The 13,060-nt window shown below is 43.6% G+C and overlaps 1 protein-coding gene across 1 annotated transcript in view; it reads right to left on the bottom strand.

Annotated features, from left to right (window-relative positions):
- The window catches only part of ANO2 (anoctamin 2), a 403,174-nt gene that overhangs the window by 91,372 nt on the left and 298,742 nt on the right, over positions 1–13,060 (bottom strand). Inside the window, exons 18-19 of the mRNA XM_019515999.1 lie at positions 11,049–11,123; positions 2,579–2,780 (exon numbers count right to left, since the gene is read on the bottom strand). Of these exons, the coding sequence (XP_019371544.1) occupies positions 2,579–2,780; positions 11,049–11,123 (277 nt within the window). The remainder of the gene's footprint in view (positions 1–2,578; positions 2,781–11,048; positions 11,124–13,060) is intronic.

Raw genomic sequence — 13,060 nt, 5'->3', positions numbered from 1 at the left:
ATGGGGAAGGGGCGTGGGGGAGGGAGAGACTGAGGTTGGGCTGGGATAAACTGCCTAGCCGGGGTGGGGGGCACAGGATGCGGGCACAGCAGCACTGGGAGCGGGGGCTCTGCCCTTCTGCCACTTGCCCAGCGGGGGCATGGGGGGGAGGTGGGACACAGATGTGGCTCACTCTGGGTATAAGGGGCCAGCAGCAGCAAAGCGGGATGCAGGCGCGGCACCGCTGGCTATGCCCTACTGCTGCTTGCACCCTTCTGCCTGGAGTGAGCCACACCTGCATTGCACACTGCCCAGGGATTGGAGCTGGGCAGCTTGTCCCAGCCCTAGGCCCAGCCCCAATGCCTCCCTCCCACATGCCTTTTCCCTCCCCCCTGCCCCAACCCCAACAGACTTAACAGCTGGAGGCAGCTGTGTTAGCTGGCTGTTTAGTCTATGGCCAGATCTCTGAAGCAGACCCAAATCTTTTGGATCTGATTCAGCTGAATCAAACTGGAACAGTGATTCTAATCTCCAAATTGAATCACTATCCTTCAAATGGGCTGAATCCAAATTGAATACTTGCTGCTTTGCACAGGCCTACAGGCTAGCACTAGAGATAGCTGACTAACTGAACTGTGACACAATGGGCATGTCTACACAAGACATGGACCATGCAGTAGCCTAATAACAGTTGCCAGTAGTGTGCCAGGCAAAGACTATGCTAATATGCTACTGCACAGTAGTATTAGGCTACTGTGCAGGAAGCATCATTAAAAAGCCATGTGCCAGCACTACTGCACAGTAGTGCAAGTTACTAGGGCTGTGCAAAGCTTTGGGTGCTGATTCAATTCAAGGGAGATTTGGCCCAATTTGGTGGCCAAATCCAAATCAAATTGGAAGACCAATAAAAGGTCTGAATTGATTCAAAGCTCTCCAAATCGATTCAGAAAAAATTTGGAGAGCTTCAGAGAGATTTGGAAACTCGGGCAGTCCCTGATCACCACTGCAGGGAGCTGGACCCAGAGTCTGTGCTGATAAGTAGCAGGGAGGGGGCGAAGTGGACCATGGTGGGACCTCCACCAGGCCCCATCCCCTGCCTGCTCCCCCACCCCTTCTGAGCACCCCCCGACACTTGCCCAATCTCCTACACCCATCAATGGCTGCCCAGCCCCAGCATCCCAGCTCTTTAAACAAACAAACAAAAAGGCTTCTGGGGTGTCATGCCAGAGCTCCCCATGGAGTATGGGGGAGTGGGGATCGCCCTCCCCCCCAACCTGGCAGAAGCCATTAAGTGCAGGGCTTTTTTTTTTCTTTTCGAAGAGCTGGGACACTGGGGTGGGGCAGGGCAGCCATTGACAGGGCTCAGAGAGTGGGCAGGGGATGGGGCCTGTTTGATTCAGAGATTCAGCAGTAACTACAGTGCATTAATGAAAATATAGACACACCCAATGTATGGAACTGGAGATTATTTAAAAAGGGCCCAATCCCTAGTTTCTTGCAGGGACATCAGTAGAAGTATCGCCTGAATAAATCTATCAAGATTGGTTTTAAGTATGACATGAGGAGGAGGAAAATGAGGAATAACCAATGGAGCAGACAGCCTAGCTTCTTGCACACTGGGAGACATGGATCCAAATCCTCTCAGGGTGAAGAGAAGCTAAAACCTAGGTCAACCACCTTCTCTACAAGTGTTGTATTCAATAGGCTTTGGGCAAAAAAGTGGGCACAGACCCTATTTGGAGCTAAATTCTAGTCTGTCATTGTAGCATATATGTTTTCAAACTCTGCTTACCAGCGGTGGCCTCTCTAAAGTCTTATGTGAAAGCTAAGTAAATCCCAGCAACAAGCCGAGTCACAACAGAGTCCAGTTGGTAGTCAGGTGCTATCTTATGCCCAGATGTATTGCCTTGAATCCATTCTGACCATGTTCACAATGCCTAGTATAGTGGCCAAAGGAACTTTACAGTCCAAAATCAATGGGCCTAATGAATTTGGATGCCTAAGAATTTTATGGAAACTGGCACAAACCCAATTTGAATCACTCCTTGGGCATTTTTACATATGTATGCACTGCAGCGCCAGGCACTTTTCAAAGTAGCTGGTGCTGCGGTGCATGCAGTTATATAAGAGGCAAAATGTGTGTCAGCATGCAGAAAATGGTGGCGGTCTGCTTTTGAACTAAAACACCTCAAAGGTGTTTTAGCTTGGAAGTACACTACTGCCATTTTCTGTACACTGATATGCATTTCACCACTTACACAACTACACACACCGCAGTACAATGTGCATCAGCTCACGTGCGGAGCTCTGGCAGATCCAAAAAGAAAATGTATGTGTATAAATGGCTGACTAAATTCTGCCTAAGTCCCATTTAGATGCCTGAAGAACCAAACTAAATCCATCCCTGCCTGCCCTCATTTTTGCAAATATGACTTAGGCGCCTAAGTTACTGAAACAATTTGGAAAATGTTACCCATTTAGCCTGCAGATATGCTCTTTAGTGATACTCTTCTATGGGAAATAATCCTATTAGAACTTTCCTGCATACTCTCTATTAGCAATATATACAACATTTTAATGAGGGATGAGACAACTTTACCAATTTCTGTCAGCCATTTGGCAACAGCTCCGTAAATCTCATCAAGTATAAGGATCACAACCAGGTTAATGATGACAGCAGTTGCAGTCACAGTCACTCGAACGTTTGACCTGGTTTTCTCATTTGTGCTGAATGACAAAGCTGCTGCAGTGGTAATTCGGTACACAATTACACCAAAGACTATTGAAAACGTCAGTGCAATCTGCAAAGAAATGCACGGAGGTTAGCATAAATATTTTATTCCACACAACATTGCCATTTAAATGCTCATAGCTCAGATTTGTTCTTCAAATTGCTGTTGAGGGAGCAGAAATTAAAGTAACGCAAAATCAGGGAAACGTACAGTAAAATTAAAAGATGGGAAATTCATGTCAGAAAAGGAAACACTTTTTTGTGCAGTGTATGAGGAAGTTATAGTGGCCAACAATTTAACAAATTATACCAGAGATTCAATATTGAAGTAGATATAAAAAAATATATACAGGGTTACCATAACAGTGACAAGAGAAAATTTGGAAAGGATATTAAACTTTGCCTTAGTCCATTTCTGACTAGATAGCAGAATGAGACCTATAGTGCAAAACTGTTGTATATCCACCTAGCATGCAGTTCTTATAACTTGCTCTGAAACATGTGGTGCTGGTCATGATTAGAGACAGGATGATGAATGGAGTGGACACTGGCTCTGACCCACCATGATCCTATAACTGCCCCACCCTTTTGTGATTAAACCTCAACCTATCCTATTTGAAATTCTGCTCATTTAGGACTCATACATGGAAATAAAATGAGGGCTCCCATCCTACCGCGCGTTGTACAACTGTATTGCTGTGCCTGCCAGTAAGGGCACTAAACATGGCTCTGCAAGGTGTAATCATCCAACCTTCCACTACACACAGTAGAATTGCGACTGAGGCATTTTCAGTTTTTGGTGTTCTTCCAAGTTTTGCCACAGACAAAAAGGAAATGTTTTCCTCCATTATCTTAATATACTGGATTCTCTGGAGACTATGGAAGGATTGCTTTGAGTTCATGTTACCTTGTTTTTCCATAAAAATCATAGTATTTTGTTGACCTCAGTACTTGAAATGAAAAAAGTCAGACAATACCAGGAAATCAAGTTCTCACAAGATGAATTTGTATTTCATAGAGCTGTGTAATTCCAGCTTCAAAAAGCACAAATGAAACAATAAGTAATTTTAAAACATATATTTCATTTTTATACAGAAGCACTAGTTTGGCTAGAGGAGGAGCCATATGTAGGAAGTGGAGAGAGGGTTCATGTTTCTGTTTTGTTTTTGCCTTTAGCAAGAATTCCAATGTATGTTCATTATAGTTGGTAAAGCATTTTGAGATTCCTGGATGAAAGAGGCTATATCAATGCAAAAGATTAGATTGTTATAATTATTTGGCTAGCCGTGGGGCGCAGGCACACATCACAGGCCAACCTAAGTTTAGCACTTCAGCCTGTGGACTATTTTTAGTCTAATCTCTTCATAATTAATATAGGCCAGACAAAATCTACAAGAGAGAGGTTCAGAGACAATAGAGAGTCTCCCCTACCCTAAACCCAATGCTACTCTCAAGAAAAAGGCACTGTTTTCAAGAAGCAGGAGCTAAACACATAAGTTGACATTAAAACTTAATGGGTTTTTTTCAGTTCACAGTAGGGCTGTGCGAAATTTCGCCGGCTGTTTCATTTAGATGCTGTTTTGACTCATTTCAAGCTTGAAATAGTGAAATCAAAATGAAATGAAGGGCTTCAAAAAGTCTCAAAACAAAATGAGAGCAGTCAAAATGTTTCAAAAGTTTCAAAACTTTTTGAGTTTCGAAGCTGAAGCTGAAGCTGAGCTTGCCTACAGGGAAACAGGAAGTAAGGAGAGGGAGTGGGAAGAACTGCTCTGACACTGACTGTGTAGATGGCCAGTGACTGTGTTGTGTAGAGGCCCCCGCTCCAATGAGGGCACACCTTAACAAACACATAGTCACACGTGTCACGAGTTTTGCTTGTCAGCAGCCTGAGGTACAGTTTCCCAGAAACCCCTGCACCTATCTCCTTGAAAGCTGGCATGCTTTGTGGCCTCAGCAGGGGCTAGCATGCCTGCAGTTTTCACCCCACTGTGGCTTAACACATACGAGTTTTGCTTTCAAGACTTTGAGGTGCAGTTTCCCAGAAACCCCTTCACCTATCTCCTTGAAACTTGGCAAACTTTGTGGCCTCAGAAAGGGCTAACACTTCTGTAAGTTTCATCTGAATCAGGCAAAAGATGACAAAGTTATAGGCAGTTTTATGTGTCCCCATTAGAGCCTATGGGCAAAGCGTCAAAACAGGGAAACAGTTTTGATGAAACAAAATGGAACGGTGCTTTCGAAATGAAACAAAACTCAAAATGAAACACTTCACTGTTGAAATAGAAGTCGAAATGAAACGATGATGCTTCATACGGCCCTAGTTCACAGTAAATTTGCTGAAAAATAGAGATCTGGAGGGACTGAAAACATTTATGAAACTGGATCACATTCATAATAGAGTTTAAGCCAAAAAATAAATAAAGCAGGGTAAACTATTTTATTCTGACATTGTAATGCAATCTTTCATTTTCACAATCTCAGAACATTTCATTTTGGCATTTCCAAAAGAGAACACTTGACTTGTCAAGTCAACATTTTTTTTGTTTTGTTTCATTTTTTGTTTTGTTCTGTTGGGTGTTTTGGGATGGGAGGTTGGGAGAGGGTGGGTTGTTTTTTTGGGGGGGAGGAGGGTTGGTCATATGCTGACCAATATATAAAACAAAAGAAGAGAAAAGCATATATATAGAAAATACTGACTGAGGCCATGACAAACCATTTCATCTTGAGCTAAACAAACATCTTGGGTTATATATATAATTCTACTGAAAATATCACCCAGCCACTACTTCCATGCAACACATGCCGGCTGATTTTTTTTTTCTTGTTTATTTTCATCATCAGTGCAATACAAGTAAGGGTGTGATAACTCGGCCTTAATGGAGATGCAGGCTGAGAGCCTATACTGTGAACCTAGTTGATTTTCTTCTGCACCACTCTATTTGTCTGTATCCAATATACCGTGGGAAAGCAGGAAGCGTTACTAATCATGAAAATAGAAGTGATGGATCTGGATGCATGACACAATAATTTATGACCAATTTTACTCCATAGTGGATTTATTTCATGATAAGCAGTGCTGATTTTCCCAAGCTAGCCACCTGTAATGGGCACATCATTGCAGGTGGATGTCAAGGGAAACTATTTGCATGGAGTATAAGTCACTTTGAAGTGAAACTAAAGCAGTGGGCTACAACTGACCTGTGAAGCTACTGGCTCTGTCTTGTGGAGTGAGGACTTTGGCAGCATTTGATAGCAAGCAGCTTTGCTTATGCTGTGCTGCACTGCATCGTACCATGGCATGACTGGGAGCCTGGGCAGCAGGGAGCTTTATCATGCTGTATCACACCTGGGTGACATGGAAAAAGTAGAGAGAAGCAGCAGCAGGAGCTGGGTCCTAGCACTTGCCCACCTTGGATCCAAGTCAGACTCTTCTGACCTGTCATCAGCAAACATTGCCAACCGCTGCACTAAGGGATCAGAACATCATTGGTACACTGGTGTAACTTGCACTGGCTTATGGTTATTTTTTATTCACAGAGGGGCAACATAACCCAGAATACAGTGACTTACACTAATGTAATGCTGCATGAAATGTGCCTGCTGAACTTTTACCTGCAGTACAGTTGGGGAAAGTCTGAAGTAAATATTGCCATGGATCTGTGCCCAGAGATAAATCTAAAGAGTACAGAAGAGGGCTGTGATTGATGCCAATGCCTGGAACTATCTTCCTTGAGGCAACTGTTAAGATTTTCAACTTTCAGAAAACTTTGCTATGACATCTACTTTCTAGAACAGCGCTTCCGAGGAAGTTTTTAATAGCCAAAGGTTGCATCTCATCTGGATACAAAACCTCATTGGATTGCAGCCAAAAAGCTGAATGCAGAACAGTGAGACTGGTATGTAGCTCAAATTGGCAAGAAGATATTCTTTTTAAAAATTTATATTTAAACAAACAATATACTTGACTACGTAAAGTGAGAGAAAGATCAAGGGCTTAAAAATTGTGAGATCAAGGGCTTAAAAATTTCTGCTGGAAAGGGGTTCATACAACATACAAATTATGCTTTAAGCAATACTGAAAATAAAATAAATAAAGAGCAAGTTCCTACCAAGAGAAAATTCTCAGCAGCTTTTAGAAATATCAGGGAAAAGCATGCCATGTAAGAGTAGGGAAGTGGGGAAAGTGCATGATACCATCATTCTATAAAGTGTAGACATTTTTAAGGAACATTCCTGTGGGTTTGAGCCTGCCAGACTGTGTGGGCCTGGAAAAGGTGGTGTAAGCAATTCAACAACCACTTCTGTAGCAACAAGAGAGTGCAGGGTGTGTGTGTACCTAATTTTTGCCTACTGTACCTTAATAGTGATCATACTTTTAAAAAAAGTTTGCCTATCTTGATACAGACAAGGAAATTGACCAGGCAAAATCAGCTGCACTGGTGCAACCCACTCCAGAAACTGACAGCAGAATTTACCCTTTGGTTTCCATTGTTTTTAATCACTTCAATAGAAAAATGACTGCATTCAGTAAAGAAAAGATTGTCATTTGCACGCAGGAGATGGGATCTGGCTCTTACTGCAGAAATAGGCTTGAATTTCATGCAAGGTTTGCAACTTTATCTCCTGTAACTATTAATTGCTTAAAAGTAATAATTACAATATTATAGAATGACTCTGGGGGCCTTATTACACATTAATTTTAAGCAGCTCCTGGAGCTCTTAACCTCTGGATTGCCCACACATTAACATCTGAAACTAGTTTTAAGCACTTTAGGTTGGCTTAGTTATGCCACTCCAGGGTAGGGTTACTATATATCCAGGTTTTCCAAGACATGTCCTCTTTTTTGGACCCCTGTGCTGCACCCAGGCCAGTTTTTAAACTAAGAGCAAATGTCTAGGTTTTCTGCTTTCCCGGGCTGGCGACTTGAGGATGGGAGCAGCGGGCAAGGTGATTTGTTGTCGGGGCTCATGTGCTCCCCATGTGGGCTTTGGCAAGCCAGGTAGAAAGAGAGAGAGAGTATGTGTATATTTAAGAGAGTTGGAACATGCACAGTGAGGAAGCTGCTTGGGCTGCAGGGCTGGGGAGGGGAGGGATGTGCAGATTGGAAGTGAGGGGCACCAGCAGGGTTGGGGGACAGAGGCTGCAGGTCCAGAGTGCAGGGCATTGGCAGCACTGTGGGGCAGAGGCTGTGGGTCAGGAATGAGGGGCACTGGCAGGGGCCTGCAGGTCAGGAGTGAGGGGCACCAGCAGGCCTGGAGGGCAGGAGCTGTGGGTCGGGAGTGAGGGGCACTGGCAGGGTAGGGGGGGCCACGGGCCGCGGGTTGGGAGTAAGGGGCACTGGCAAGGCTGGGGGACAGGAGGCTGTGGGTCTGAAGTGAGGGGCACCAGCAAGGCTGGGCACAAAGGGCTGCAGATCTGGAGTGAGGGGTACCAACAGGGCTGTCAGGGGGGCAGGGGCTGCAGGTAGGGAAGGAGGGGCATGGGCAGGGGGCTCCACGTCAGGAATGAGGGGCATTGGCAAGGCTGGGATGCAGGGGCTGTGGGTCAGGAGTGAGGGGCACTGGCAAGGTTGAGGAACAGGGATCTGGAGTGAGGGGCACTGGCAGAGCTGGCAGGGGCCTGCAGATCTGGAGTAAGGCACTGGCAGGCCCAGGGGAATGCCGGGTACTGCTGTTTGGGAGTGAGGGGCACTGGTAAACTGGTAGGGCTGGGGACAGTGGATCCAGAGTGAAGGGCAGCAGCAGGGCGGGCAGGGGTCTGTGGCTTGTCAGTGAGGAACAACAGAATAGGCAGGGTCAGGGCGCTGGCCTGTCACTGCCCCCTCCCCCCCTCATCATATTCCCTCTACCCCCATCCTCTGCCTCCAGTGACAGGTGTCCTCTTTTTTGGACCTGGAAATACGATAACCCTACAGTCCAGGGTAAGTTTGCCTCTGATCCATGTTACCCAGCTTGCGTTCCATTGATGTGTGGTCACTCCCCATAGATGAGCCATCCCAGTTGCAGTCCTCCAGCATGCCAGGATTCAGTGTCCCTTCTCCCACCCTCCTGTTCTATGTGAACAAACTTTCCATCTCCTGAGCTCTACTGCCCAGGGGGTGGTTCTGGCACCAAGCCAATTCCTCTTCCCACCTCCTGGGGTGTGATTTTTCCATACCTAGGAATGCAACCCCATGCAAACAGCCTGCAAAGCACATGCCAGCTACCCAGGTCACAGGGTATGGACAGGTCCAGGAGTAGGATCTAAGGAAGTACAGGAGGGAGCAAGGAAGGGGGCCAGATCAGGTCCCATAAGCTGGTGCTTTCTTCCCAGGGTAGGGGCAGTAGCTCCCCCAAAAGCACCATCTTGCACTGCTCCCACCCCCCAGCCACCCCAGGAAACATGACCAGAACCCACACCCCAATCCCAAATTCCAATTTATTAAAACATAAGAACTTCTTTAATTTACTTCTGCTTTTTTTTTTACTTCTTATTTTATCCTTCAGTGACTGACTTACTTCATTTCCTACCCTTCCCACACCCTCATTTCCTTTCCACTTCCCATTTCATTACATACCCCCATCCCATTAACTCTCTCCCTCTGAGCTTCATGTACCTGCCTCCCCCCTCCCCAACCTATCTCTCACACACCCCAACCTAGAGCAGGGATAGAGGGCTGTCATGGCAACTCAGAGCTGTAGCTCCAAGTCAGGCCCCTTCTCACTAGCTTTCTAGGGGCAAGTCACAGCTGTGCACATGGGGGATGGTGAGAGAAGGATTTTAGTCTTAAGACGCAACTGCTCTAAACTCAAGCTAGCACTAACACTGATCAATATTTGAGCAGTTCAAAATGCAACATGTAACAAGGCCCTGAGTCACATTCCCAGAGGATGAAAACCAACTTCATGGGTCACATGGGTTTGCAATAAAACTGAATGTCTAGAGTGCTGTATTTCAGCTTCAAATCAATTTTAGGATGTCACTTGTGAGACACAATATTGAGGCCTTGATTTAGGAAAGCATGTAAACACATGCTTAAGCATGGGATTTGAACATACAGTTAAAGTTAGATGCATCTTAAGCACTGTACCTAAGAACAGAGATTCTCTGCTATATTGAGGCTCTATAATTGGACACGCTTTGGGCTCTGCCACACATTCAGCTTAAAGCTGGATAGAAATCAGCTACCAAGTTTTACACATTTTCAAGCACTAACTTTGTAGCTGGTTGGCTTTTTTATAGCAGGATAGTCCTTATTATGATGTGATAATTACTTTGCACATGTTACTTGTCTTGTGTGATTAACCAGTTAATTGCAAAATATATGTAACATGCATCAGGAGCCTTGGAAATATTATAACATCAGTCATAGTAATGTTTGTTAGGATTGAGAATAATTTTATTTTTTTCTGGGAGTTTTCACTCAGTTTTGTCATCTTTTAGCTGACATTTCTCTTAGTGGCTTGATAAAGCCCAAATTTTAAGAAGCATCAACATTCAACTTTTGCTAATATGCACATATAGAAAGCCTGATACACACTCACAAATCAAGGGTTTAGCATATTAAAACACAAGAGACTATACTGCTTTGTGCAGAACCAGACATACTGTAGTATTGGTTTTTAAGCAGAAGGCCCCACTGAAATCAGTCAGGAATTCTTTATGAAATTCAAATGTTTGCTGATGCTCAGTAGAAAGTGAGACTTATTTAAAATTTAACATATAAAATATAAACACAAATGAGACAAGTGACCATAAAATTGGCATGAATGTTGCAAAAGCAAATTCAATTTTGAGTGAATACTTGTAGGATTTGTACATTCCTAGTAAATAAGAAATACAGTCTCATTCATATTCTAAAACAGTAAAATTCCTTGAGTAAAGGAACTGGGGACAGTTAGGTGGTATAAGCCTAGCATAGTTCTATTACTGACTAATGTCAGCTATGGATCTGACAGAGTCTTTTTATTATTCAGTGGTTTAAGTTGGTAGTGGAATTGTGCTGTCATTGACAAAGTATTGGCAGGATTATTGCCAAAGCTTTCCTAGTACTTTTTACCATGCCTTAGTTTAACAGGGATATATTTTGTTGTGCAGAGGCATGTTCCCTAGGACAAAACAGAAGATGTCATTTGCACCTTTGAGACTATTAATACAGCTTTAAGGAGGATGCTGTTACAGACCATTACAGCAAAGTATCTGAAGAAGTAGACTATTGGCTAGAAAAGCTCGTGCCTTTCTGAACCAGCTAGTCTTTCAGGTGCCACCCTGCCCTATCTTTTGCTTGAATGAAGCCTAACAGAGCTAATCACCTCTCTCCAGGACAGATAAATGTAAAAGAAAATACAAATAAATTACCATAAATAAAATGGATGCAAAGTTCATTAAGTAGCCAGACACGCGGTCCCTCCATGTTAACTTCTCCTTGTCTTCCTGTTGCAAAACACAAACAGAAATACGTATTACAAAACTGACCATACTGTATATTATAAGAGACAAGAAAAAAATGTAATACAATTCTTATCCAATCTGCCTTTCCCCTGCCTCTCTGAGGTTGCAAATTTTGACATACCATTTTTTTTCAGTCAGCGCAGGAAAAATGGGAGACAGATAGGAAAATTGCATTAGAGTCTTAAAGTCATACAGAAGTACAGCTGCAATATACACTCAAGAGGTCTTGGGTAGAAGGCCACATCCTTTACTACACAGAAAGGCAAAACCCCCCACAGTCCATACCAATCTGATCATGGAGTAAAATTCCTTCCTCTTCCTGACCCCAAATACGGTGATTGACTGCCCCTGGGTGTAGGGGCAAGCTAGGAACCACTAGCTTTGTTCCTAGAAAGAGAGTTACACACCCCAGTTGAAACTAAAATTTTAACAAAATTAAAATTTTTATTATAAAACCCTCCCCAATTTGAAAATTAACTGCAATTCTGGGATTTGAAAGTTTTCAGCCAGCTCTTAATGAATTTCAAAATATCAATAGAAAATGTTAAAGTTAACCCTTATCCATTTTGGAACCTGGATAAGCTATACTATTTTCTTGGACCCTGTTTCTTGCAAGACCTCAGAAGAACTATATTTTGAGAATGATTATTTTATTTATTTGCTGTCTTTTCCAACAAAGGTCTGAAGTAATTTACTTTTATTACCAGGAGCTCCAGATGCCTTATCTAAGGATTCCTTCATCCAATGCCAAAGTTAACGTACAACTGAGCCTCTTTGTTGTTACAATAACCACCTAATCTGTCACTTTTCATAATTATTGACTATTAGAATCTTGGGCATTTTATATTCTTATACTTTCTTCAATTTAATTCCCTGATTCTAAAAAGGTTGAAAACCACTAGTCTAACCTCCTCTTAAAAACTTTTGTGACCAACACTCTTGCATATTACCAAGCACAATGCCTGAAACATCAAAAATACCCTAACTTGCTACTGGTAAAGCAGGGAGACAAAGACAATTGCAATGTCTTGCAACTAAGAAGGAAAAGAAGTAGTTTATTAAAATAAGCTCAAAAGATCTAATAGGACCATGCATCCTGCTAGAAAGGAAGGCAAAACCATCCACAAGTGTACCCACAAGTGTACCCACAAGAGTTCACGTGCGATTTGTGGTGCCTCAAACTGGTTTGAGGCACCACAAACCTCATGCAGTGCATGTGCATCTGTTCACTAATTTGCAGCATGGCAGGGTTTTTTTGACACTGGGAGATCTATTTCACTGTGTCAATCTATTTCGCTAATGGAAAAAACACTAAAGTAGTAAAACAGCAGCCCTTTCATGGTCAGGGATAGGGGTAGAAAAAGGACAGCCCGGAGGCTTAGACAAGTAGCTGGGCTTTCCCATTCTGGGGCTGTGCTGCAAACACACACACACACACACACACACGGCTCACTTTAAGCTGTGTAATTGTAGATTGGGTCCCCCATGTGTACATGTTTGCAATGCCGGGAGCCACCCCAGAAATGCGATCTAAGTAAGTCAGAGTGGTGGAGGGGGAGGTGCTAACAGATCTACAATAGAAATTAGTGTGTTCGGTGTAGCTGGCAAATCCACAGGGGTGGAGGCCTGGTGGGTCCAGCACTGCACTGTTACACATAGTAGGTTTAGATTGGGCCCAGGTTAATATGATCTCCTCCTAGAGGAACTAAAGGTAGATCAGGCTGGCCATTTTTGCCTAATCTAATTTTCCTGTACATATGTACAGATCAGCACTTAGATCTACCTAACTGTACTTAGGTTGATCTAAGTGTAAGGTCTGCATGTGGGTGAACTAAGTTACATCAGGTGACGTGTGTGTGTGTGTGTGTGTGTGTGTGTGTGTGTGTGTGTGTGTGTGGGTGTGGGTGTGGGTGTTGGTG

This window comes from Gavialis gangeticus, unplaced genomic scaffold (genome assembly GCF_001723915.1).
Source record: "Gavialis gangeticus isolate Ggan-Ray unplaced genomic scaffold, GavGan_comp1, whole genome shotgun sequence".
Lineage (NCBI taxonomy): Eukaryota > Metazoa > Chordata > Crocodylia > Gavialidae > Gavialis > Gavialis gangeticus.
This window is presented reverse-complemented; position numbering and strand designations above follow the sequence as displayed.